Source organism: Natator depressus, chromosome 3 (assembly GCF_965152275.1).
Source record: "Natator depressus isolate rNatDep1 chromosome 3, rNatDep2.hap1, whole genome shotgun sequence".
Taxonomy (NCBI): Eukaryota; Metazoa; Chordata; order Testudines; family Cheloniidae; genus Natator; species Natator depressus.
The window spans coordinates 146163411-146190940 of record NC_134236.1 but is presented as its reverse complement, the minus strand read 5'-3'; the positions used below and the strand labels follow the sequence as shown (position 1 = coordinate 146190940).

Here is a 27530-nt window from a genome sequence, read left to right as displayed (position 1 = left end):
AAAGACACAAAATCACTCCGTTCTAGAAGGACATGTGGAATTTTAAGGGCACTGGACTATAGAATTGCAACTTTAATAATAAATCCAGTTTTCACTATGCTATTAACATTCGCAAAAGTTCTCGTTTCAGGCTGTGACTTCCCATGTGTTGTTTCAGCCTATAAGTATTTTCTGAAAGTCTAAGCAAAATCCTTTTTTTATGTTTGCCATATATACACACACACTGTTTCCCATTTTAAAAAATGTTTATATATATAGCAAGACGCATATATACATATTATGAACACAAGCATACATAGTATAATTAACAAATGAAAATTACATTTAGCGATGTTAAGATTGCATCAGGACACAACTTATCCATCCGAAACATTAAGAGCACAGAAATAAGACCTCCACAATGCCTACAATACCACGGATTAATGCACTCCAATACTCCATAATGTTTTCTTCCATCTATAACAGACACCAAAAAGCAATACTTATCTCAACTTCATCAAACTTGCAATCAAGCATAAAACTTTAAGAGTAACCTCATATGCTTTTATATGAATTATAGCAACAGATCAGCACATTAGATTGTCGCACATTCTGTTTTAACATTACAGAGATCACTGTTAAAAGTTTTTCCTTTATCTTTAATAAAAAATAGAAAAAGCAAAACTTAATGGAAGTGTTCAGTTCGAGCTAAGTTCATAAAACCATTAGAGCTCTACCTGTACCAGATGAGGTACATCAGCCCAATTGGGCAATTCTGTTTTGTGGGCTGAAGTTTGGCAAGGAGAGTTTGGTTTTGGAGACAGACTTTTAATAATACACATTTTTACAATGCTCAAGAACTCAGGAAAAACAATGAGGATGTTCAACACGGTAGCAATGGCAGATGGAAGTGATGGCATCAAGGGACAGAGCAGAGTGTGTTCAAGGATATGGGACACTTCACCCTTGATGCAGTATGCAATGTACAGAGGGCTGCATGCGGCGCGGAGGTGAGATGTGCTCAGAATAAATAAAGAGACTATAACACTCAGGAAGAGCCATAAGCAGAAGGTATTGGGCCAGCATGACTGTCTAAATTGCAATCCAAGGCTAACTGTACTGGATATATAAATAATAGTGAATGATTTACCTATTATATATTATAGATAATAAGTCTTGCCAGCCAGTAGTTCTGGCTGAGAAAAAATAAGGCAGCCACCTATGGTCAGAAAATAACAAACCCTTGAAAATACTTTTCCTAACAATGGTGAGGTGGAAAGGTGACAATACACTGAAAAATTCTGATGGAAACAAGAATATCATTATATGCTCACTACAACCCAAAGTCTAAATAGGGAAACGTACAGTCAATGTGAACTATATGAAGCTGTTTAGTGTGAGGCCTTGCAAAGTTTAGCATGCTAATTAAAACTCAATACTTGACTTCACAAGCTCTGTATGGAGTAGCTAGAAGAGAGTCTTTGAATCTGGAAATGGAGGCGGGGATGACAATGTATAGCTGGCAGGAGCAACATAATTGTTGATTTATAAGCCTGCTCAATCAATAGACTGCAAATTTAAGATTAGGTCTGGCTAGCTAAATTGTTATTCTCTATTCATCATGTTTTATCCTACTTAACTTTTATTTACTTTTGATTTTCTCTGTATTTTCTGAATCAAATAAATCTTGCTTTAAGTTAAATTGAAATTTGTGGTCCTTAGATTTGGGAACTTTTTCTCTCTCCCTCTCTCTTTAGAGAACTCCAAAGGAAATAAAAACCTCTCCTTCCCTTCCCCCTCAAGTTACCATTTAAGGAGGAGAAAGAGTGTGAGTGTGTGTCTATATATATATAATCTCCTTCCTCTGCTGTTCTAGAATTGACACTCTGAAAAATCCCAGCTGATTTTCACAGTTTTTGAAAGAGAATAATAGTTCAGCCAAAGTCTCTCTCACAGACTGACTCTTTTATGGACACAGACTCTGCTGTATCATGCTACTACATGCTTCCCCCTCCCCCGAAATCTTAGGCTTTGGACAAACTAGGGAATATATTTTTGTCTTTTGTACATTTTTCCTTAAAATAACTCTCCCACAAGCATGCCACTGCCATCTCCTTGCTTCCAGATTTTTGTAGAGAGCAGCGGTGGTCCTGCAATGCTTTGCTTTTTTGGTAGCTTTATGCACATTATTGTCTTTGAGCACTACAATTCCATCTGTTCTGCACAGGAATTTCTAGCCCTACCGAGTAAATTCCATTGAATAATACTGAGCCCTGGTGAAGACAACATGCTTTTCATGCAGGATAAATGGAATGTTACAGCTCCACAATGGTATGTCTGCTAATTTTAGGAGTACCTATCCATTAGGTGATAGGCACTCTATAACTCAAATAAACCTGTGTGAATCTTAACATTTGAGTTATTAAATTATAATATTATATTAAATTATTAAATATGTAACATTGTTAAAACAAAGCCATTTGTCTTGGATAAAATACAGACCAGGATTTTCAAAAGTAGTAAGTGGTTTTGACTCAGAGCAGGCCTAATTATGAAACGTGCCAAACAGCCTCTGAGAATCAAACTGTTTTAAAGTATCACAAGATTGAGCACCCAAAAACTGAGGCACCCAAAATCACTAGTCCCTTTTGAAATTCTTGGCAATAGGCTCCAATCCTGCTAACATTTACACAGGGTTTTAAATAAAGCCAATTGGCCTATTCAGAACAGTAAAGTTAAACACCTCCTGAATGATTTCGAGGATTGAGGCTATAATTCATTTATAAAGCATCCCTGAACTAAGGTGTTCTCATATTACATGCCTAAAAAGGTCATTAACACAGAATTACACTTGCCCAGTGGTAGCTTATGCCACTCCAGAATGTGGAGCATGGCTAAACTTACACACCTGAAAACCAGGATGCAAAGTTAAGGTACATAACACCCCTATATCTCAACCTTTGCTCTGCCCTCTTTGAGAGATGCTCCAGCATACCAACACCACAAATCTAGGACTCTACCCTGACAGATACTACAAAAACACACTAGGAACTGAGCACATGCTCGCCAATCATTATCAGATTTCTGCCAAAGACAGGGCTCAAACTCAGAGTGACAGGCACAGCTCATGTTCAACTAGGGTTGCCAACCCTCCCGGTTTTGCCGTGAGTCTCCCGGAATCGGGCTCTATCTCCCAGAGGCTACTGAAGCCAAACCAGGAGATTTCAAGCCGCTAAAAGTCTGGCGGCACAGCAGGGCTAAGGCAGGCTCCCTGCCTGCCCTGGCCCAACGCCGCTCCTGGAAGCAGACAGCACATCCCTGAAGCCCCTGGGGGGCAGGGGTCTCTGCATGCTGCCCGCGCACTGAGCGCTGACTCCACAGCTCCCATTGGCTGCAGGGACGTGCTGGCCACTTCCAGGAGCGACGCCAGGGCAGGCAGGGAGCCTGCCTTAGCCCCACTGCACCGCCACCCGGGAGCCGCCTGAGGTAAGAACCGCCTGGCCCTAGCCCACATCCCTCATCCCCTCCCACACCCCAGCCCCCTGCCCCAGACTTGAGCCCCTTCCTGCACTCAAACTCCCTCCCAGAACCTGCACCCCTCCCGCTCCCCAACCCCCTAGCCTAGCCTAGAGAAGGTGAGTGAAGGTGGGGGAGAGCGAGCGACGGAGGGAAGGGGGATGGAGTGAGCGGGGAAGGCCTTGAAGAAGGGGCAGGGAAAGAGTGTTAGGGTTGTCAACTGTCTAATCACACAAACCCAAGGTTCAACAGCCACAGCAGTGTCCCCTTGAGACAGCAAATCACTGAGAGAACAGGCTGCCTGGAATCCCTCTTGCTTCCGAAGAGCCCTAATCCTGCTGCACATGAACATTTTATTCTCTCTGACTGCAGCTACTGACAGTAAGTTCCTAACTTACCCTGTAGTAACTTTTCCAAACTAAACCTGACAAAGGGGCAGTAGGTGCAATTCACTACCTCAGATAAATCCTTAACAACTGAGATCAGTTTGGGGTGGATCAGAGTTGTATTCTCAGCTCCAGATGCGGACTAGAAAAATTAGTCAATTTTGTAAAATGCGTTTTTTAATAGGTTTGTATCTTCGGAACCCCTTGCTCAAATGACCCCAAATTCATACCATGAAAACTACCCAGAACCCTCATGTGGTACAACAATTTCAAGACAATCTGAGTAAACATGCAGATTATAGAGCACTTAAGAGTTCAACTTCAAATAAAAAGCAATGTTCAACCTTAACTACAGTGGATCTGGTGCTCCGCTTTAATACACTGGGAACTAGGAGAGGGAATATTTGATTTTCATGTTTTTTTTAAACTTATGAAGTTATTTTTATCTAGAATTTCTAGTGTCTACTGTTTTTTCTAGGTCTACTTTGTAGACTGTAAACTCTTCAGGGCAGATGGTCTTTGATCTGGGTCTGTTACAGCACCAAGCACTTTCAGCTAAACAAACTGCTAGACTAATCATTAAACTTCCAGGAGGCAAAAAATGCCTTCACAGATCTAGAGTAGCTAAGAATCTGTTCCATTTCCTCTCACCACAGACAAAGTCACTGCAATCCATGCTTCTGTCATCTCCAGGCTACTGTAATATTCATTATCTATGGTTTAGCCAAAAGACCACCGAAAAATTAAGGTTGGTACAGCATGCAGCAGCCTACCTGCTAAACAGGGAAGACAAGATCATCACATCTCTCTGCTGCTTTGTACTCTGAAATGTTTGTCAGTAATTCTAGGGCATATTCAAGGTCCTCATTTACAAAGCCTTGAACAGAATGGAACCAATATATCTCCAGCATTTGACAGTCAATCTTCAGAACCTCTGGGGAAGTAGAAATTGGTGGAGGTCCCTCGAGTTGACAGAGCTCAGGGTATACCTTGGAAAAGCCAAGACACAGCATTCTTGGTGAATGATCCAGGGCAGGGGAACTTTACACGGACACATCAGCTTGAGCTTGACACTTACCACCTTCAAAGAATGAGTTCTGATCACTTAAGTAAAAGGCTTTGAGGAGGGAGAAGAGCCATATTCCACTGAGATTATTCTTTGTATAACACATATACTGAATTATCTTAACCACTACAGTACAACATTTTAGAAAGCATCCTATAATATGCTCCCAATTAATATACCAATTTTACACAGAACATTTACTGACCTCTACATATACCCATGGATGTTGATGATGATGACAACATTACAAACACACAGTCGTTAGAAAAGCACCATGCTATCTCCAAGACAAATGTTCTCTTTTCTTAAGTTTCCTGCTGTCATGTGGCTCTAACCACTTGCTAACTTAAGTATTTGCTGTAATTTGAACCCAGAAACAACAAAGAGGTCTACTACATGAAGACCAAACACGGAACATGAAAACAACATGATCCAGTAGCACCAGTTACAGCATTAGAGTTAAGTAGTACTCAGCATGATCCTCAACAGGAATCAAGAGTTATTTCTGTCATAAGAAAGTACTTTTCAATTATCTATTATTATAGTTCATAAAGAAATAACAGCGTGAACATTATGGGGAAAAATAAGGCCATACTCCCCTAAGGTATGTTAAGCCAAAAACAGCTGCTTTATTAGTCTAGACAAAACAAAATCTAGACTGCTATAAATATTTGCGAAGAACTATGACTAGCAGATTATCCCCCATAATGAAAGCAGCATAGCTAAGGCAAAATCAGATCCAGTTGACAAGAGAAAGGCACAACACCTTTGTGACCACAGGCCCTCCAAATCATACCTAAATTAAATTCACAAAAAAATATTCACAGAGCAAAGACAGACACTATTTAGGCATCTGGCAATTCTCCAAACAGAGCCATATTTCTTGGAGTTTAATGTACCCACCCTACGTACACGCCCAGATCATTTATCATTTGAAAGCTTATTTTATGTACATTTAAGTGAAGTATGATGTGGAGATGTAAGGCTGTAGGCAAGGTGAAACAACAGTACCAAAATGAGAAAGTGTCATTTTTTGTAGTTTCCAGAAACACTACAGTTTTTACTGTTTAAATTTCTACAACTTAATGTGGTGCTTGTTGATTATAGCTACCAAACAACAATGTATTAAAAAGACATTGTTTTGCATAGGGAAATATTTTTTTCAGAAATGATGAAGCAGTTTAGCATAAGGCAAAAAGGTGACTATCAACATTTTGCACTATACTAAAATGAAATGTTTTCACATCACATTTTTAATCGTCAAAGTATCTCATAATAAGACTGCGAGTTTGTCACTGAGGTCACGGAAGTCATGGATTCCGTGACTTTCCATGACCTCTGTGACTTCTGCAGCAGCCGGTGCGCCCGGCGCAGGGGCAGCTCAGGCAGCCCCTGCACCAGGCGCACCTGCTGCTGCTGGGGCAGTCTCGGGCCACCGCATCCCCACACCACCGAGGAGTTTGGGTGTGGGAGGGAGCAGGGGGTTGGGGCACCGGACAGGGTGAGGCAGGCTCTAGCAGCATTTACCTGGGGGTCTCCACGGAAGCGGTGACATCCCCCTCGCTCAGCTGCTAGGCAGAAGAGTGGCCAGGCAGCTCCATGGGCAAGGGAGCGACAGTCATAGCAGCTATCAGTCCAGAAACTGTTTTCCGCAGAGCCCTGTACTTAGAAAGATGTTGACATGACATTTCAATGGCAACTGTTCTTGAGTCACCCAAGTGGAGCTGTGCCTATGTCCCTCTTCCAGGCTGATGAAAGACTGAATTAGGGTATCAGCTGGAAGGTCAGTCTGAAAGAATCCTTGAGGTAAGTGCATGGAACAAAGAAAGCACAGTGTACACCACAGATGCTGTGGTTGTCATACAAATGATGTCTGGAGACAAATTCCTCACCTTTGATGAATCGGCTACCGAGTACTTGAGGCAGGTCCTAGAAGGATCTGATGCAAAGCTAATTCTGTAATTGAAGTCTTTGACAGATATGACAACAGTAACTGAATCCTGCAGAAAAAGTACCAGACCGGATCTAAGTCTAGATGCAAGAAATACCAGCTGATTGGTGGAAGCCCTGTGTCTCCATGGAAATAGTTTTTAAATGTGGCATCCAACAAGCAGGCACTTCTAAAATTCTTCTTTGAATATGTGGTTCAAAATGCACCTAAGAGTGTAGGAGCACATCCAACACAAACACTCCTTGCTGTAGGCTTTTCCAATGGTGAAGTAGCAAAGTCCATCACTAGTCGGAAATTTGGAAGAAGCCCAAGACTTGTACAGTACTCAAAAGTAAGCAGACAAGGATGCTTCTGCATACTGTATGTGCCAATATGGCATTTGGGTCCCTTAGTGTCAAAGGAACTATAATAATTAGGTCACCTGACACAGATGTTTGGGTCCTTGCTATTCATTACTTTCCAAAAATGGAACATGTGGAATGAAACAGGCACCTTTACCAGAACAACTGACAAGTGCCGCTACATACCTGAGCATACAATTTGTGAGTACTCACTCCTGCCTTCTGCAACTTATTTCCTGCTGTACAAGCATTAACATGATGTGACTTTGTGCCATCCTTATTTGGTATTGGAAAAAAGATGTGTTCAATGTTGTGAAAACAAAGGGAATTTACTGCTTCAGAGATCTTGCCAAATTGGGAGACAGTGACAGACAAGCCGAATTTTCTGCAGTCAGTAAGTTGGTAGCAGTGCTATATGATCAGAGGAAGAAAGAAGAGACACCCACAGAGACCTGAATTGCTTGGCCCTCAATCTAGTCATCAAAAAGCACAAGTCACTAGCCAGACTCCCACCATGTGAGGACAGTTTTGACGAGCATGTCAAAAGAGCATCTTGGTAAACAAAGATTAGGATATCTTAGCACATAGGTACATCAGATATTGGATCACCATTGCAACATGGATGGAAAAGCGTGATGATGAACTAGTTCCTGTATTTTTCTAGGGCCCATTGGCATCTGAGCTTGTACAAGACCTCATCTGTGCCTGTACCAGTAGGGATCATTGCACAGCCATGTCTGTAGTCAGAACAATCTTCCCTGCATAACGCTGTACACATGCCAAAAGCAATGAACACTGTGGTAACCCACTCACTCTCGACAGAGATCATAATGATGAACAACATGATGATAATGATGTTGACTAGAAATGTCACCAGCACTATTATAGTTCAATGATACCTGTAGAAAGTTATATTTTGATTTACCCGTTAGATTGTTGATGTGAGACACTGAGATCACAAAGAAATCCAATTTTAGGTCTTGAAATAACAGTTTAATGACTAAGAAAAACAAATGCAAATATCCACTAATGCCTCATCTTAAAATATCATTTGAAAGCTTATTATGTCTATGTGTGTGCGCGCGCGCAGGTAGGTCTGTAGCATCCATTAAGTTGACCAAATTGGTGGTATTTACTGCTCGCCTAAGTGGTTATAACAAAAAAAAAACCACCGTCTGATAAACAATGCAGTGCACACCATGAACAGTGTCTTCATATTGGATTATGCCTTCCACATTGTATTCATCTTGCCTATTCTTAGCACTAGGTATCTTCTCATTATTGGCCATGTTCTCACACTCACAGCAGCTTTGAGACACCAGATACCATTCATTTTGATTAAGGGGAGCCTCTCCCTACTCCCCAGCGAGATGAAAGTTTCAAATCAGTCGCATTAGCACATGCTTGGAGTAGATACTAGAGAAGGCTGGATTGCTTCAATAGTACACAGGCTATTCGTGATCACTAGGACACAGCAGTATCATGAAGAAAACCTTCTGCTGTCCATGTGCCCTCATAGCCTTTGCAGATTCCTGGAGCATTGGGACAACTCACAAGGTCAACATACTGCAAGTTGTGATACAGAATTTTTTATGTGCACTGTTGACAAGTTCAGTATTTGTTCTTTCCTCTCCCCACATGCTACCACCAACTGGTGTCATGAAATGGGGAAAAATACAGTGATGGAACTCTACTTATGTCCCACTTGCCATACTTGAAACTCCATGATAGCTTTTATAGATTTTAAGGTCAGAAGGAGCCATTATATCATCCAATCTGACCTCCTACATAAGTCAGAGAATTTCATCCAGCTACCTCTATTGAGCCCAATAACTTGTGTTTGACTAAAAGCTACATAAAGACATCTTGATCTGAAGACATCAAGAGATGGAAAATCTACCAGCTCCCTTGGTAGTTTGTTCCAATGTTTAATCACCCTCACTTTTACACATTTGTTCTTTATTTCTAATTTAAATTTGTCTGGCTTCAGCTTCTCATGAGTTCTTGTTATACCTTTCTCTGCGACATTATAGAGTCTTCTGCTACCCGGTATTTTTTCCCTGTGGGGGTAATGCTACACTATAATTAAGTCTCCTCTCAATCTTCTTTTTAATAAGATAAAAAGATTGAGCTTTTTAATTCTCTCACTGCAATGTATTTCCTCCAGCCCCTACATTGATCTTTTCCACACCCTATCTAATTTTTCAAATGATTTTTAACATGTGGGCACCAGAATTGCATGCAATCTTCAAGTCTCAGTTTCACAAATGCCTTACATGGGTAAAATCAACTCCCCTATTTGTACATCCAAGAATCACAGTTTTGTTGCTGTTTGGTTGTTTTGTTTTGTTTTATTTAATTTTTGCCACAGTAGAACACTGGGACCTCATGTTGAGTTATGATGAAACCACTGTTTTTCAGCATACAATCCTCCATTCTGTTGGCACGGCATGCATTCTTTGTCCTGAGATGTATGATCTTGCATGTGGCTATATTAAAAAGCATTTTATTTGAATGGGCACAGCTTACAAAGCAATCAAGATCATTCTGTGTGAGTGCTCTGTCATTATTTACAACTCCACCAGTCTTTGTGTCATCCACAAATTTTAATCAGCGGTGATTTTATATTTACTTCCAGATCATTAATAAAAATGTTCAATAGTGATAAGCCTAAAACTGATCCCTCTGGAACACCACTAAAAACACCCCATTTCAGTGAGGATTCCTCACTGACAACCACTTATAGAGAGCTATCAATTAGCTAGTCAGTTCTTGACCCTTTAATGCATGTTTTATTGATATTGTATAATGCTAATTTTTTAATCAGAATGTCATGCAGTACTAAGTGAAATGCCCTACCAAAGTATATTACATCTAGAGCAGTTACCATTCTAAAACAAGCTTGTAACCCTGTCAAACAATTACACCAGCTTTGCTTGACAAGACTATTTTCACCACTTCTGTGTTTTCTCTTCCACTGGAAAATTTCTCTTTCCTCTCCACTCCTCCAGCAGCTACTTCCCCTCAGACCTCATCTCTTTCTTTCCTTGGTGGCTCCTGTTCCATCTGCTCCTGGCCTGGGTGACTCACTTTCTGTTCCCCTCCCTTGATGACAGTGGGCCATGTATGAGATATGCTGCTACATAGTAATTTTGTTCCCTTAGCAAAGTAATTCTCCAGCTCACTGAAGTTGACTTCTACTTCCTTAAAGCCACCTTCTCTGAGCAGATGTTTTGCGATGAGGTTGACTTAGACAAAGGCCCACAGTGCTATGAACTTTAAAATTTTTCAGTAAACTGGGATTTTATACAATTTTTTTTAGCAATCATACGATCCAGTCAAGATATAGTAGAAGAATGTGTGCAAGTAGGCTAACAAATTCTAATTAAACCACATAAGAACAGACTGAACCCCACTAATCAGATGCTAAATTATCAAAATAAAGTAGTAGATAGAGGTGCATCTCCAATGCTAATAAGAAGATGATTCAAGTAAATTAAACCTTCACTAATATAGTATGTGAAAACCAAAGTTCAATAACCTACCAAGGTGAGACTGCAATGGGTGAATCTGAGGGCTAAGAAAAAAGAAGAGCCAAATCTTTGAAATATCTTAGGGTAAACAGTAACACAATAATACAAATAAGGAAGTAATAGTACAATCCCAAGACCACTGTCAACTGCATGAGAGCAGCACAACAAACATTTTAAAGTAGCATCCAAAGAAAATCCTGCCTCTCTCGAGAAGTCAAGTACAATGGACATACATGTCAGAATAAAGTAGGAACACCTGATGCAACAGAAACAGCTGCTAATAACTTGCACCTTCTTATACCTAGTTTCCAGCTCCATGGAACATATGTTGCACCAACTCAGACTCTCTTACACATTGAATATTAGATATAAATACTTCCAAGGTAGTCACAAAATGTTATAAAGCCTTAGCAGATTATGTAAGAGAATCTATAAATTAAACCAGTGAACACATGTCTGAAACTGGCTCAATATTTCTTAGTCATGTAGGTGTTATAGCGAATGATGAATCAAACACTGCCTTATGGTTAAATCAAGTACTCAGGTTTTCAAAAATGAGACAGTTGTTTTAAGGATTATGGAACTGTAAGCCAGGTGACTCTGCAACAGGTATGTCTGAGGCAGCAAATAAATTAGATAGGTTCCATGTAACACTTCAGACTATACAGTTTTATCCCCAACAGTTGCGATTTTTTTGTATCAGTTACTTTCAATGGTAAACTTTTTCATTGACACAAAGAAACCCAGCTTTTATATCTCATATATTCTCTTTCCCTACTATTATCAGAGTAAAGATGCTAATTATGTGCCAAGTACTACATTTTAATTAAATAATCAACATTTAAGCTGTTTGTAATATCGCAACATGCAACGACTCAAAACATTTTTTGTATGCGTACATGGCACAAAAATTCAGAAATAACGGCTGTCCCAAGTATATACCAGATGTGCAGATGAATATGGGACAACGTACTTTTAGAGACACCACTGTGTCAATACCCATTTTAGCATTCACCTGAGATACACCCCAACTTGTGACCCACTCCTCTTCCACAGCACCACCATCAATTGAAAAGTGTCTATTCCCACTTATAATTTATAACAATTGTGAAGTACAGTAGCTCAAGTATAAAATGTTTAACTTATTCAAACAATGTTTTCTCAAAGCATTAGTAATTGCAAAGAATGAGAATGAGAGTTGGTCTAAGCTGCTTTAGAAATATATGTTTCTTAAAATGTTTCTTCAAACTGCTCAAAGAGCATATTTGTCCTTAGAATCATCTTGCAAAATCTAGGATTGTGAGTAGCAAAACCCCCTATTTTTTTTTTTTTAATAAAGTGTAGTATTTAATGCTGGCAAAGAAGAGCTTGAATGTCAATTCAAATTGTGTGCTAAATCTACATGTAAAAGATCCCAGCAAATTTGGGATGGGGAAGGAGTGCAGTGAGTTTGAAAGGATAAGAAACTGACATCTTTCTATTGTCATTTTGCTCCATTACAGCATCTTCAAAGTTTCCAGATGAGTTTTTATCTTGAGCAATACTTAAGGCAATTATTTTCCAAATCCCTGGACAGCATGTTCAAACACCCACACCTCCCACAGACACATAAAATCATCCTCTCCAGGTACAATAATAACTTCACATACCGTTGACACATTCAAAGACATCACAGCACTTGCCGGGTGTTCCGTCTCCACGTGAGACTATTTGGGGAATGGAGCCTGCCTCACACATGGGGAAACCACATAAACCAGAGAGACACTCGCATCTGAAACCAAAGACAAGAAAGGGGAAACTCCATAAGTAAATGAAGCCACATATCAGAGGAAAGCATAGCAAGGTGAAATAGCGTGCTGCAACAACAGAATTCCTGCTGTTAAGGAATTATACAAATATTTTTAAATGACCTTTTATTAACACACTATCAGGTTTAACAAAAACTATTATTTAGATGAATTAACTCTCTGAGCTTTTGTGCTAGGGGCTTAAATGCTAGGTAGTCATGCAATCAGAAGGAGGGACAGGTGGAGGGTTTTCAGATCCTGTGCTACACCCATAACTTTTCCAAGCAATATACATACAGGTACAGGTTCAGGTTCAGAAAGCAGCAGACACAGAATAATTTTAAGATTGTCTAACATGGGTTTACCCTCAAAACGTGTTTGAGAATAATGTAGATTGGTAAAAACTAACAGCAGCACCCACCCCTACTCAATATATGGAACACTGTAGTCCCTCACCATTCACTCTCCAGATCTATCTTAACTGGGTTATATGGGGAGAAAGGAAGAGAAATCATGCTTGATATCTACTGCCTTGACATCTTGGGTAGTTATTTATACCTGTGCAAACTAAGTACAAAACAGTACCATTCTGACTTGTTAGTGGTTTATTCGCATTTTGCAGAGGTGCAAATGATTACATGAGGAGCAAAGGCAGTGGAAAAACTGGACTCCCAGTGTATGAAATGTTTTGTTTAGGTTTGGATAGTGGATCACTACCATAGGCACAGTCTTTTTCACAAAGCATAGGGTGATTTTTAGAGAAAAGTTTAGAGATGGAAAGCATAAAATCCTGATAAGTAGGAGTCTGAGATGGTTTCTACCTAATTTCCCTGCTTAAAAAAAAACTCAGAGAAAGGGGAGTTCCATTTATTTGTGATGCATGGAATGTAAAGACATTATTAATATTGTTTATACAGTGATATCAACACACACTGAGCTGTGCAAAAGATCATGTGTGCCAGACATTTAGCAGCTTGCGCCCAGAAGAGCTTACATTTTAAGGTGTGAGCAGTCAGAATACAATAAAATACAAGACAAAATGAACACACAGAGGATAGTGGTTATTACAGCTGAGAAGCTTCACAGAAAAGATATTTCTTCAAAAGATATTTCTTTTTCTGAGTGTGTAGATACAAGTTTTATGAAAGATGTATAGATTAATTTACCACCTCATGGATGAACATGAATTTCAAAGCAGAGGGAACAGGCCCTATAAATACATTTTAAAGCAACTGAGGATTGAAAATCTCCTGGTTGCCTTTATAATATATTTTAAAATAGGCATACAATGAATTCCCTGCCCCAAATCAACCCACCTATGTAGTGAGAAGACAGTACTCCCAGAGGAGTAGTGAAAAATCTGGCTCTTTCAGACTGTAAGTCTTAAAGAGGAAAGGGTGGCTGGCTCTCCCACTACCCCTTATTCCCCGGCTAAGACAAGGTGGAACAGCCAGGGAACCATTTACAGTGGACAATATAACAATGGATAAGATAAACTGGGAACATAAAGATGAGGTAAAGAGTAAGTCGTACATAAAAAGTGTATGGACAGAGTGAGCATGCTGTGCAGGGACTTGGTCCTACAAAGTAACCAAGCCAATCCCAAAACATGTGATGCAACATAACATGTAAATTATATAAAGGAAGAGGTTTGCTGCGTAACTCTGGATGTATAAACGAGGAGTCCTTGTGGCACTTTAGAGACTAACAAATTTATTTGGGCATAAGCTTTCGTGGGCTAAAACCCACTTCATCAGATGCATGGAGTGAAAAATACAGTAAACAATATAAACAGTACAGCTTACTCTACTGCTTACTGTATTATTATAATACTGTAATTATTTACTCACTTGCTTACTGAATTTTTCACTCCATGCATCTGATGAAGTGGGTTTTAGCCCACGAAAGCTTATGCCCAAATAAATTTGTTAGTCTCTAAGGTGCCACAAGGACTCCTCGTTGTTTTTGCTGATACAGACTAACATGGCTACCACTCTGAAATGTGGATTTATCGTATGCCCTATACCCACCCCCTAATGCTTGCAAACAACCCAAGTGACAAGAGTGGAGTCGAACCAAGGTCTCAGGGAGCCAAGTAGAAGAGGTTTCAGCGGAATCCCAACAGCCTGTTCATTAACTTGGCTGGTTTAAATTAGAAACAATTACAACTTTTTTTTTTTTGCCATGCTTTGTATTTTCCCCCCACCTGCTTCAATCTTTCTATTCCTTGAAGAAGTCTCTACTGCTTGCCCCCACATGGTGTCATTCAGCTTTTCCTTGCCATTTTTGACCTTCTCAGCTTCCCATATACAGTCTTATGGGAAAACTATGTTTCAGAACTAAAGATTAAAATATTGTACAAGGACATCACACAGGTATACAAAATATTATATAGCTATATCTCAGGTGTCCATTTCCTTTCCTTTTTCATGAGGAATAATTTATTATTTCCCACATGAAGTCCTTCTTATCAAGTAGTATGAAATCTAATCTTCACCCAAATGGATCCCAGCTCCAACATGCTTGTCTACCCAGAAATTACTCACAAAACTGAGTGTTATAAATGATTCCTCCAAAGGTTAAGCTCATTACGATATTCCTGTAATCACTGATTTAAGGGAAAGTGAGAAACTAGAGAAACTGCAGCATATCATTAAGTATACTTTCAGGACTCTCTCTCATCTCAGGCTTTTCCAGACTAAAACACTCATTAGTATTATTGGAATCTGGAACCTTTCTAAAATCAGGTATAAAAAGAAGAAAAAGTGCTGGTGATGGCTCAAGGTGACAATATTTCATATATTTTAATCTGTTAATCTGGACTAGGCTTCCAAAGGAGGTTGTGCAATCGCCATCACTGGTGGATTTAAGAACATCTGGACAAACACCTGTCAGCGATGGTCTAGATTTTCTTGGACCAACCTCAACATAAGGTGTTGGACTTGATAACTTCTCAAATTCCCTTTCAGCCCTAACTTTGTATGATTCTACTATTCTATATTTGAAGCCTATCAGGTCCCTCCTCAGTCTTTTTTTCTCAATACTAAATAGTGCCAGTTGTTTTAACCTTTCCTCAGAGGTCAGGTTTTCTAATTTTTTTTTAAATTATTTTTGTAGCTCTTCTCTGGACTCTTTCCAAGTTGTCCAATTCTTTCTTGAAGCAAGGCCTGCAGAACCGGCCACAGTACTCCAACAGAGACATTACCGGTGCCAAGTAGAGCAGGACAATTACCTCCTGTGTCTTATATACAACACTCTTGGTAGTACATCCCAAAATGAATTTAGCTTTTTCACAACTGCATCATGTTGTTGATTCATATTCAGTTTGTGATCCCTATAACTCCCAGATCCTTTTCAGCTGTACTACTGCCTAAGGTTCCCATTTTGTAGTTGTGTATTTAATTTTCCTTTCTAAGTGTGGTACTTTGTACTTGTCTTTACTGAATTTCATTTTGTTCATTTCAGATCATTTCTCCAATTCATCAAGGTTGTTTTGAATTCTAATACGAATGTCCAAAGTGCTTGCAACTCCTCCCAGCTTGATATCTTCTGAAAAGTTTATACAGAGAGTTGTGGTAGATATGCAAGCATCATTCTGGGACGTATTAACAGAAATGCTGTAAGCAAGAAATGCTCTACTCCACGCTGATTAGGCATTGTGTCCAGTTCAGGGCGCCACATTTCATAAAAGATGTGGAAAAACTGGAGAAAGTCTAGAGAGGAGCAAAAGGTGATTAAAGGTCTAGAAAACATGTCCTATGACTTTGAGGGAAGATTGAAAAAATTGGGTATGTTTAGTCAGCAGAAGAGAAGACAGAGGGGACCTGATAACCGTTCTCAAGTACATAAAAGGTTGTTACAAGGAGGAGGGAGAAAAATTGTTCTCCTTAACCTCTGAGGATAGGACAAGAAGCAATAGGCTTAAATTGCAGCAAGGGCGGTTTAGGTTGGACATAAGAAAAAATTTCCTAACTGGCTGGGTGATTAAGCACTGGAATAAATTGCTCAGGGAAGTTGTGGAATCTCCACCATTGGAGATTTTTAAGAGCAGATTAGACAAACACCTGTCAGTGATGGTCTAGATAATACTTAGTCCTGCCAATAGTGCAGAGGATTGGACTAGATGACCTCTCGAGATCCCTCTTCCAGTCTTACGATTCTATAGTTTGTCCCAGGATATTAGAGAGACAAGGTGGGTGGGATAATATCTTAAAAAAAAATAAATCTCGAGAGCTTGTCTCTCATCAACAGGATTTGGTTCACTAAAATATAATACCTCACTCAGCTTGTCACACAAATTTATCAGCCTACTCACCACTTCATTATCCAATTCACTAGTGAAAACACTGAGTAGTACTGGACCAAGGACAGACCCCTGTGGGACCCCACTAGATATATCCTCCTAGTTTGACAGCCAACCTTTGATAACTATTCTGAGTATGGTCTTTCAACCAGTAGTGCACCCATCTTATTCATACAGACCCACATTTCTCTAATTTGCTTATTGATATAGACCCACATTTCTCTAATTTGCTTATGAAAATGGAACTTGGAAGCCTTACTTAAATCGAGACATATCTACAGGTTCCCCCCTCCACTAGGCCACTAACCCTGTCAAAGAAGGAAATTAGGTGGAAATAAATAAAATATGTTGCATCAATAAGCCCTAATCAAATTTTAGAGAGTTAAAAAAAAGCTACTGTAATTATATACAGATTCAAGGGGAACATCTAACTTTTGAGGTCCTCTCAAGCTTTATAAATATGTCAATGTCATGTACTTCATTAAATATCTTTTACTTTCAGTCTTTACCATGGAGCGAACTCTGGTATTTATATTTTTCCAAACATAAATATTTTCCATTTTGGTTGTGCAGAAATGCTTTTGACGTAATTATTTTGATTTCAGTTTAGCTAGATGATGCTGAGAGAATATTTTCTTCTCTTGGAATAGGTCATACAAAGTTGAGAAAGTAGGAAAGCTTGTCTTCCTCCTCCAATATAGGAATAAAAACCAGGCGACAGAGCATGAAATCTACCCATTCTAAAAACCTGAAGAACATCACGGGACCAGATTTTCAATGGTAGTTAGGCATGGTATCACAAAATAAATTCCCCCAATCCAAATCAATGCAAACTTTAAACTATGCAGATATTCAAAATATGGTTACAAGTACTGTTTGACTCCACAGGGCTCCTTTAGCTTGGCTACTCCTCCCTGGGACTTGAATAAGACTATGGGCTTTGCAGGGCTACTTGGTGTTGGCTCCTTCTTGACTGGGGAAAAGAAAGTAGGGATGGCATCTCCCAAATATCACACTACTTGTGGCAGAAAAATGAGACATCACTCAAAATAAGTTGTGCAGATCTGTCACACTCTTCTCTCTTATATGAAAAATTAAACAGATAATGTTGACATCTAAATCATCACCACTGGGAAACAGATATCCTGCACTGGGATTAGTGGGCCAGTTCACACCTTTCAGTGCTAAAATTCCAGGCTCCCATCTACTTTGATTGCACTTGGTTCACATTTTTAGAGGTTTTCTTTTCACTCTTAAGAGCTAGAAACTTGCTTTTCTTTTTTCTTTTTTAAATGAAAGTTGAGATTCTGTAGAACAAGACAGTACCTTGGTTCAGTGTACAGAACAAGATAGTACAGGGTTCAGTGTACGGGTGTCTAGTAGCTATTTCTGAGTCCTTCTTCAGGCCAGACACTGCTTCCTCTCATATTCTTTTTAAAAATAATGAATCAAGCAAATTATTGTTTTCTGAGATACACTGAAATGTACTGACTAGCTTCTTATCTATATCCCTTCCAATGTTACAGCTACTTTATCAGCAGGATGTTTGTCAGTGAGCAGACACTGCAGGAGCTATTAAGTAGATAAAGGAGTTGGATATTGACCCAGCACTACCTTTGTGACTTTACTTTCCTACAGATACTGGAGAAAAGACAAGGAAAATAGTTTTCCTTAATATTACATATATTTAGGATGAAGACAAATTTCCATTGATCTATGTTAACCCTGTGAGAGGTAGTATAAAACAAGAGATGCCATTTTGTGAGATAGGATCAAAGGTGAGAGAGGAAAGATTGGAATGGTAAATGAGATGAAAGCTCAAAAGCAGTGAGAGAGCTCAAAGAGTCAAGATAACAGAAGGAGGTGTGGAGATACCAGAGTTGTAAGAAGGGACAGCAAGGCAAGAGTGAAGACTAGAGCAAATGAAAATACTCAGAGCCACCAAAAGTGAAGTATGAGAGAGTACCCTAGAGTAGTGGGTCACCAGGGCTGGTTTAGGCTTGCTGGAGTCCGGAGCCAGAGCCGAAACCCACCATCCAGAGCCGAAGCCTGAGGGCTTCAGCCCTGAGTGGCAGGGCTCAGGTTACAGGCTCCCTACTGGGGCTGAAGCCCTTGGGCTTCAGCTTTGGCCTCCCCGCCCGGGGCAGTGGGGGTTGGGCTTTGGCCACCCACCTGGGGCAGCAGGGATCGGACTTTGGCTCAGGATTCAGTACCCCACGCCTGGGGTCATATAGTAATTTTTGTTGTCAGAAGGCGGTTGCAGTGCAATGAAGTTTGAGAACCCCTGCCCTAGAGCAACTAGGTGAATGTAGAGAGGAATGAAAGGACTTCACAAAACAGTCAACGCAGACCCACTGGACTGTTTAAATAAAGCATTTATTATTTGGGTGTCAGCTCTGTCAAATGACAGCCATGTGATGACAGCAATGGAACAAGATCTCTCAACAGAACATCACCGATCTAGAGCTCATCCAACATTTTCAGCTGGAAAATGCTGCTCTGTTAAAACAAATTTTGAGGAAATGTGTTGAGTTTGAAAAATAACTGAAAAAAGCATGTGGCTGCTTTTGGAACAGACTGTTTACTTTTTTAAAAAAAATACAATATAAAATAAATTTCTAAACAGTCATTTTTCAGAGTAACAGCCGTGTTAGTCTGTATTCGCAAAAAGAAAAGGAGTACTTGTGGCACCTTAGAGACTAACCAATTCATTTGAGCATAAGCTTTCGTGAGCTACAGCTCACTTCATCAGATGCATACTGTGGAAAATGCAGAAGATGTTTGTTTTTATACACACAAATCATGAAAAAATGGGTGTTTATCACTACAAAAGGTTCTCTCTCCCCCGACCCCACTCTCCTGCTGGGAATAGCTTATGTAAAGTGATCACTCTCCTTACAAACAGTCACTGTGAAATGGGAAATTAAAGTCAAAATCAAAACATTTCCATAGATACGAACCAATTTTTTCCCCAAAAAATTGTTTTAAGGAAACATTCAAAATTCTTTATTTTCATTCCAATTCAGAACAAAAACAAAATTTTGAAATCACAGAATTTCCCGTAAAACAAAAATCTCAGTTCCTGCATAGCTCTACATACCACCACTGGGCATCCAGCAACTAATATGTTTTCAAAACATTTAATATGAAGCCAAAGGTAGTCATTCCAAAAATACCTTTTTTAGGGGGAAAAAGTTTTAGGTATTTTTCTAAAATATAAAGAGAAAAGAGACTATTCAAAGAGGAGCAAGTTCCACACCCGGTGCTCAGCAAAGCAAAGCATGATGGATCAGCTGCTCTAATGTATAATTATAGGATTCTGCAAAAGCAGGTGATGTTCAAAAACAGACACATCAGGACAAGGCTCTTGGAGGTGGATATGAATGTAGATGGAGTCTGCACTGTTAATGGTTTTAAAAGTCAACAGTATCAATTTACAGTCTACATGGCTTTTGATAGATAGCCATTGTAAAAGCAGGCATAAGAACACTCACTACTGCTGAAGGCAGGTGATCCCACTGGAAAATTTGAAGTCTTTCCGGTGATACAAAGCTCCACCTGTAGTCCTGAAGTGTCATGAGATACTGAACTTTACGCCTATGACTGATCTAAGTCAGAGTATTCCCCACATTGGATTTGTGACAATGCAACTCATTAAGCAGATGCAGGGGACATAAATCATTTTTGGTTTTAATAGTATTATATTTTGTTAATTTCTTTCCTTCCACTTTGTTTGCATTTTTGACATGTTGTTTTACCCTCAAATTCTCACCTCAAGGAGAACGTGCAGAAGAATGAAGGGACTTTGCCTTCCCAAACCTGTGAATTGCAAAGAAAGAAACCAGCACTCCTCACATTCCGTTCTGCCTCCTGCTAGAATCGCACAAAAACACTGGCCAAGTATCCCACATCCATACAAAAACCTTTCTGAGAGATCGGCAAGCGTGGAGAAAATATTCCCAGCTAATAGGGGAGATAAAGCTGCAAACATTAGATCTTCCTCAACTTGCTCCCACAGTCCTAATTTATTTCACTTATCTTGCTAATGAAAGAAAATCAAGTTATCCTAATAAGAATGTGTTCCCTGTAAGTTTTTTCTTTAACATATATTCTTATTCAACAAGGTCTTCAGAGAAGAGACTGTCCTTACCTGTGTCTCACAGAGCTCAAAGTATCGCTTAAATAAAATATCTAGAGAGTCACACTGGGTATTTCATTCCAGGGTGGAAAAACTGACGCTACTTTCCATTTCAATACTAATGCTGATCCAATTCACAATTGGCAACTATGTTTGTGGTTTCTCACTATAAATTAATATGATATCAAGCACAAGGTTTACAAACATTCTCTTATTCTTTATTCAGATAATTGTCTACCATTAACTGCTTTTCCAAGGGATGTGTCTGAAGACTATTTTAGATGGAATAAAGAGAGATGTTAACTACTGGTAGTTTTTGCTGTATGTCAGGAAGGTAAAGAGATCCCCTTCATTTAGTTACTTTGCAGGCACGCACAATCAGTTAACAAATGTCAAAAGGTACTCTTAAGTACAGCTTTGAGATGCGTGCCATCTCCTCTCCTGAAATAGACTAACAGTGCTCCTGGGAGGCAGACAGGTTTCTGGTTCCCAAAAAAGCAGGCCATAAACCTTTTCTGACCAACTGAAAAAAATCACATGCGAAACTGAAGCCTCTCTCCTTCCACATAATGTGTCAGCTGTCTGTGAAGTCAGTAACTTAGAATTCATCTCTCTATTAATTCCCTAGGTTCAGTACTCCCAAGTGCCCTTATAGCTGTACTGTTACTTAGCATTTATTAATTGTTGCTAAAACATTAAGGCTTTTTTTTTGGGGGGGGGGGAATGAATGATATGTATTGGCTTCTAGAAATCAAAAAGAAATTACTAGTTCCATTAAAATATCAGATTTTTTGAAACTGATAAACTTGACACAAAAGTTGGCTAATTTTGAAATGGATCATGGCAATCTAAGGTGAACTGCAGCTGACTTATTGCTAATATTTGTTTGTGATTTTATTAAAAAATTGCAAACCTGTGGAAACTACCTCCTCTGCCCCGAATATATGTTCATGCCTACATAGAGAAATCTCTGCATGTTGCTCTTCCTTCTTCCTGGATTTTGTAATGCAAAAATCTTTATATAGGATATTCTGAGAAGCTGAAAAAAATGTTTGAAGTCATCTCCCATGCCTTTTCAAATCCCTTTCTCAACTTGTATTTCAAAATCAAGCTCCTTATTTTTTTTACTTTCAAAGACTTCATAATTTTACTCCAGTTTATCTTTTCCTTTCTTGTTATTTTTTTATTCCCCCTGAGGATCCTCATGGCCCCACCCCCACCCTCATCCCAGTGGCAGAAGGTTTCAGAGTTAAAATGTAAAGGGTAGCTCAAACACTTTGGAGCTATCATTTCAGGCTGTCTGCAGGCTCAAACCGATACCAGTTACACCGTTTGTATTGAGTGTTCCATTTAAAGCATGGTGTAATAATCACTTAGGGCTAGTCTACATGGTACATTAGTCCACACCAGTGGGGTGTAAATTGTAATCTGCACCAGTCTATCATGCACTAATGGGCCTGTATAGACAAGACCTTAGAAGAAAATGAACACTTTGTTTTCTAGGTACCTTTGGCATTTCTTGATAAAATTCTATATTTTAAGTAATTCCTTCTTGAGAATTCCACAGAAATAAGGTTTTTTTCAAGCTCCTAAAATATCACAATTACATAAATCATACACAAAATTTTGCATACAGATTAAGCCTACAGAAAATCCAAACACAGCATTTTTAAGAAAAACACAATAAAACAAACAAATAAAGAAAGATACTTGGCCTCTTCACCATGGCTCCCAGCAAACCAAAACACAAGCTTAACTCTATCCCTGTAGTTACATCCCACAGACTTCCATGCAAGTTAAGCATGTGTTTTATTAGATTAAGCACTACAACTGTATTATTTCTTTTTGCTAGAAGGGCTGACAGAGTACTGGACTATCTAAGAGAACTTCCACTCTCGGATGTTGCCTCCGTGGTTCCACTGTCCAGGCAGGCTCCGCAGCCTCTGCACATGCTACTTCCTTGATTACAGCCCTTGACAGCATCTCATCCTAGCTGCTTTGGGCACATTAAGCTTCTGTAGCAGGAGTATTAGTCCAATGGATTGAAAAGGTTTTTGAGGCTGGGCCTCTCTCTGGCAAACCTCTACAGGTGCTTCACTAATCAGGCCCTTGTCTTCACAACTTTTTACATGTAAGTATTGAAACATGCATCACTGACAACTTGATACACGGGTTACATAAGGTTTTGTTCACAAAAAATCACTTCACTTTATTTGTCTGGTGTTTGTCATCTAGCAAAACTGACAAACACAGCACAACAGGCACTTGGTTGATTTGGAAGGGGGTCAAATCCTGCCCCATCCCAGACGTGGAGCAGCTGGGGCACTCCTCTATGGAGGTTATTGTATAATTCCCCCACACTCAAGGTAGTGATGTTGAAAATAACTGCACAGCAGGTTGACAGACAAGGTGGTTGAGGTAATCTCTTTTATTGTACCAACTTCTGTTGGTGCGAGACAAGCTTTCGAGCTTACAGAGCTCCTCTTCATGTCTGGGAAATGTACTCAGTGAGTCAAAGTTAAATTCAAGGTGGATTAGATTGTATAGCATAAGTAGTCAACACATATTTCAAGGTACCATTCAAGGTGAAGTGGCCAGTTAACACCCTTCCTGTTGTAGGGGAGAAAGGAAAGAGGGTATGTAGAGAAAGGCCACTGGAGGGATTATTAGTGGGTTGCAGGTTGTTGTAAGAAGTCAAATCCAGTGTCTATTCAGTTCATGATTTTTTGTATCTAGCAAAGTTACAAATTTAAGTTTCCAGGCTTGTCTTTTGAAAATGTTATGCATGTTTTCTTTGAGGATGAGGACTGACAGAACAGACAGAATGGTCGTGTTGTGAAAAGTGTTCACTCACAGGTGATACCGTGTTTTTATCTTTTATCATTTTCCTGTGTGAGTTTAGTTGAGAGAGTGTAGTGACCGGTTTTACCCACAAAGTTGTTATTGGGGCATTTAATGCACTGAATGAGGTACACCAAATGCTGTGATAGGCATGTGTAGGACCCATGGATCTTGAAAGATGTGTTGTGAGGGGTGTTGATCACGGTAGCAGTGGAGATATGTCCACAGGTTTTGCATCTATTGTTCTGCTAAAGTCTAGTTTTGCTTTGGTGTGTTCTGGTCTGTGCATAGCAGGTAGGAAGGCTGTTAATAAATAATAATAATACCTGGCTTTTATAGAGCATTTCTCATCATAGATCTCAAAGGAGGTCAGGTGTCAGCATCCCATTTTACAGATGGGGAAGCTGAGACACAGAAGTGAAATGACTTGCCCAGTAGGCCAATGGTAGTCAGGAACAGAACCCAGATCTCCTGAATCCCAGTGCAGTGCTCTATGTATTATGCCACACAGCCTAAAGGAGCACAGTCCTGTGAATCCAAATTTTAATGTGGGCCAAAATCTGTTTGTAATTGTAATAATGTAAATCCAGCATAAGTGCACGATTCAAGTTCACACTCTTATAACCAAATTTGGCCCTCAGTTTTGAGGCTAGCAAAATAATCAGATATGAGGATAAAATAATTTATTAAAAAAATAACATTTACAAATAATTCATTTGATATTTATTTTAAATGGCTTATCATAGAATCATAGACTTTAAGGTCAGAAGGGACCATTATGATCGTCTGGTCTGACCTCCTGCACAGCACAGGCCATGAAATCTCACCCTCCAACTCAGCTTATGAAAGCATAATTAATAAATTTTCCAGAAAATACTTTAAAACAAATTTTTGGTAGACCAATAGTAACGGTACTACAGTCTTCCTCTTCATTTGTGTTTTCACAAGTTTCCTCTAAAAAATGTTATACCTTTTTCTTATTCATTGGCACAATGAGCGAGGCTGGTGTCCCATGGACAGAATAGTACATGGTTACATAATTAAATAATGGATTTTAACATACGTATCTAAGGGTAAGAGTTATGGTTGCTTGTGTAACCTTACCTCTGGCATTTCCTAACTTCTGAGTGGTTCACTTAGTAATCTTAAATTCCCTTAATGCAATTTTTTGTAAGGAGCATTTTTCGTAGAACTTTTGGTGCCAAAATTTTTACAGATTACTCTCTATCCCCACAAAATAAGATTTAATTTTATTTACAATCTCAGAATATGTTTTGGCATATGTCAATGTAGTACGGTATGAGAGCTTCGTTAGCTTGGCTTAATATTGAAAAGATCCTATGCTTACGGGGAGAATTACCTGCTTTGTGTTTTGGTTTTTTAAACAGAGTTTGATACTGGCTTTTTGAGTGGAAAATTGGTGAGTACGTTTGGGATCCTGTTTTTCTGGTATCTGTATCAGTATTTTAATGGGATATAACTTGATGCAGACAATATCATATAGTACAGAATTCCAGGAAAATGCCAGATAACTGTTCTGCATGAACTGTTTGTTCTGAAATACTTCAATATTCTAAAAGGTAGTAAATTGCACCTCATATCTGAACATTTCCAAAAGAAAAAAACCTCTGCTGTCTCAGCTCCTGACATCCTCCCTACTTTTGTCTGACCACGGGGTTGTATAGTTAACAATACCTGCATAACTCAGTACACATATAATTTTCATTCATTAATAGGACTGGATTTATTCTTTAACAGCACATATAGGGATGTCCCAAGCACACTACTTCCCCATCATCTGATCAGGGAATTTTTCCACAGTTTCACAAAATGATTTGTCCTTTGTCAACCAAATTCTGACTAGACCGTCAATCTGAAAATTCTGACAGGTATGAAAACAAATTAATACATCTAACAACACTCCATTTTATGTATTTGTGCACATTTGAGAAGAATTTTCAGTTTCAGAAAGTTGATTAGATGTTAGCTGTTTCATAAAAGTGATGATTTAACTTTTTAAACGGTTTCCCCTAACTGGCATAAGATACATATATACTGTGGCCATTGTACTAAACATTCACCACCTAGGTACCTACAGTAACTTCAGTCTCTTCCTACATTTCGGAAGTTGAGAATTTCATGCCACACACTGTATAAAATGAGACATTGAAAAAATATTTAACAAATCAAAACCAGAAACAAACCTTGTGGGAAGAGTACAGCAGCCATCAGCTGTCAGCCTGACTTGGGTTTCATAGCTATCCAATGGACAAACAACTTGTTGAAGGGGAGGGCATTCCACTGTGCTGCAATCCACACTGAAAACTGAAGAGGGAGGAGGAAAAAAAGAAAAAAATTAAACTTTGCTTTACTCTTGCTACAGAAAGTCTTGTGTGAAAGACACCATGGTGAAGAGCCAACTTATTAACTCTTTATCAAGGTCAGAAAAGTTGCTTCACTAATTAACATACTAAAAAATAATGATACTAACTCTGACTTCTGTTGCATCTGCAGGGTCAAGAACTGACTGACCAAATATTACTCAATTAAAAATTAATAAAGCCACCCAGACAACTCTTAAATTCAAGTTTGAAAATTCATACAAAGGGGAATAATCATTACATGAACATGGGTGGTAGGACATTGAGAATACTGAAAGCTGAAAACGCAAATGCCTGACATTTTTGGAGTATAAAAGTATATTTAGAAACAGTAGTTTTTTCTAAAAAAACTGTATTAAAATAAGAACCTAATAAACCTATTTTATTTTATTGGTGAAAAGTGAAGCCTATGTATTAAAAGTTAAAATGTCTGGGGTTAAACTAGTGAAAAAATGAAATAGAGGTACTTATGTTTATGCCTGGAAATACCTGATGTCCATCATCAGTTGTATTTTTAATGGACATTCCATCAAGCTGTGATGTTCAGGGGTTTGAACATGACAGATAGTTCAGCTGCCTATTACTGCTGCTTTTCCTCCTTTGGACAAACAAAAATAAACAACTTCTTTTTACGGAGTGTCAGATGACTGAGGAAGCAAAATGTATGTTGAAATGTGGTTAGCCCTATAATATATGGTCAAGAAGTTGAAATCTGCTTTTTCTTATTTAATCCTAAATATACTATGTCTAAGTAAATTTTATTGCAGCCTTACAAAACTGTCATGAAAGTTACCAGTCTAGACAAAAACCTATTTGTTCTTCCTTACTACCAGTATAGTAATGAAAAGCCTAATGAAATTTAGTTGCCTGTTTTTTAAAAAAATGCTCATATAAACGATAAGGTGAGTAGAATTTTACAGTACTGACCATTACACAAAACAACAAGCAATGCTTGATAAAACTGGGTTGGTATCACCTGAAGTGGCTGCTTATAAGGGTGTGTGATAATTCATTATTCATAATGCCTTCTTCAATTATAAGAGAACAGACAGTGAGATTAAATTCTAAATGTCTGAAGCTTCATTTTTGCATTCCCTATGGCATGATCTTCAGAAATGTTGAGCACTAACAGCTCCAATTGACTTCAAGGAGCTGCAAGCTCTCAGTCTCAGAAAAAAATGACACCCTGAGTATTTCAAGAAGGATGCCTAGAAATTGCTGTAATCAAGTTTAATGGACCCTTTAAATATTTTGGGGGCAAGTGACTTGCCCCAAGCCACATCTAGCACCAACAGAACTAGGTTTAGA

General features: G+C 39.0%; 1 protein-coding gene across 6 annotated transcripts in view; it reads right to left on the bottom strand.

Annotated features, from left to right (window-relative positions):
• CRIM1 (cysteine rich transmembrane BMP regulator 1) overlaps positions 1 to 27530 on the bottom strand; it is a 305273-nt gene that overhangs the window by 147286 nt on the left and 130457 nt on the right. For 5 of the 6 annotated variants that reach the window (XM_074948988.1, XM_074948986.1, XM_074948983.1 and 2 more), the window contains 2 exons: positions 26046 to 26166; positions 12422 to 12543 (listed from right to left, as the gene is read on the bottom strand). The exons of the other annotated variant lie outside the window; for it this stretch is intronic. In XM_074948988.1, coding sequence (XP_074805089.1) covers positions 12422 to 12543; positions 26046 to 26166 — 243 coding nt within the window. The remainder of the gene's footprint in view (positions 1 to 12421; positions 12544 to 26045; positions 26167 to 27530) is intronic. 6 annotated transcript variants of the gene reach the window in all.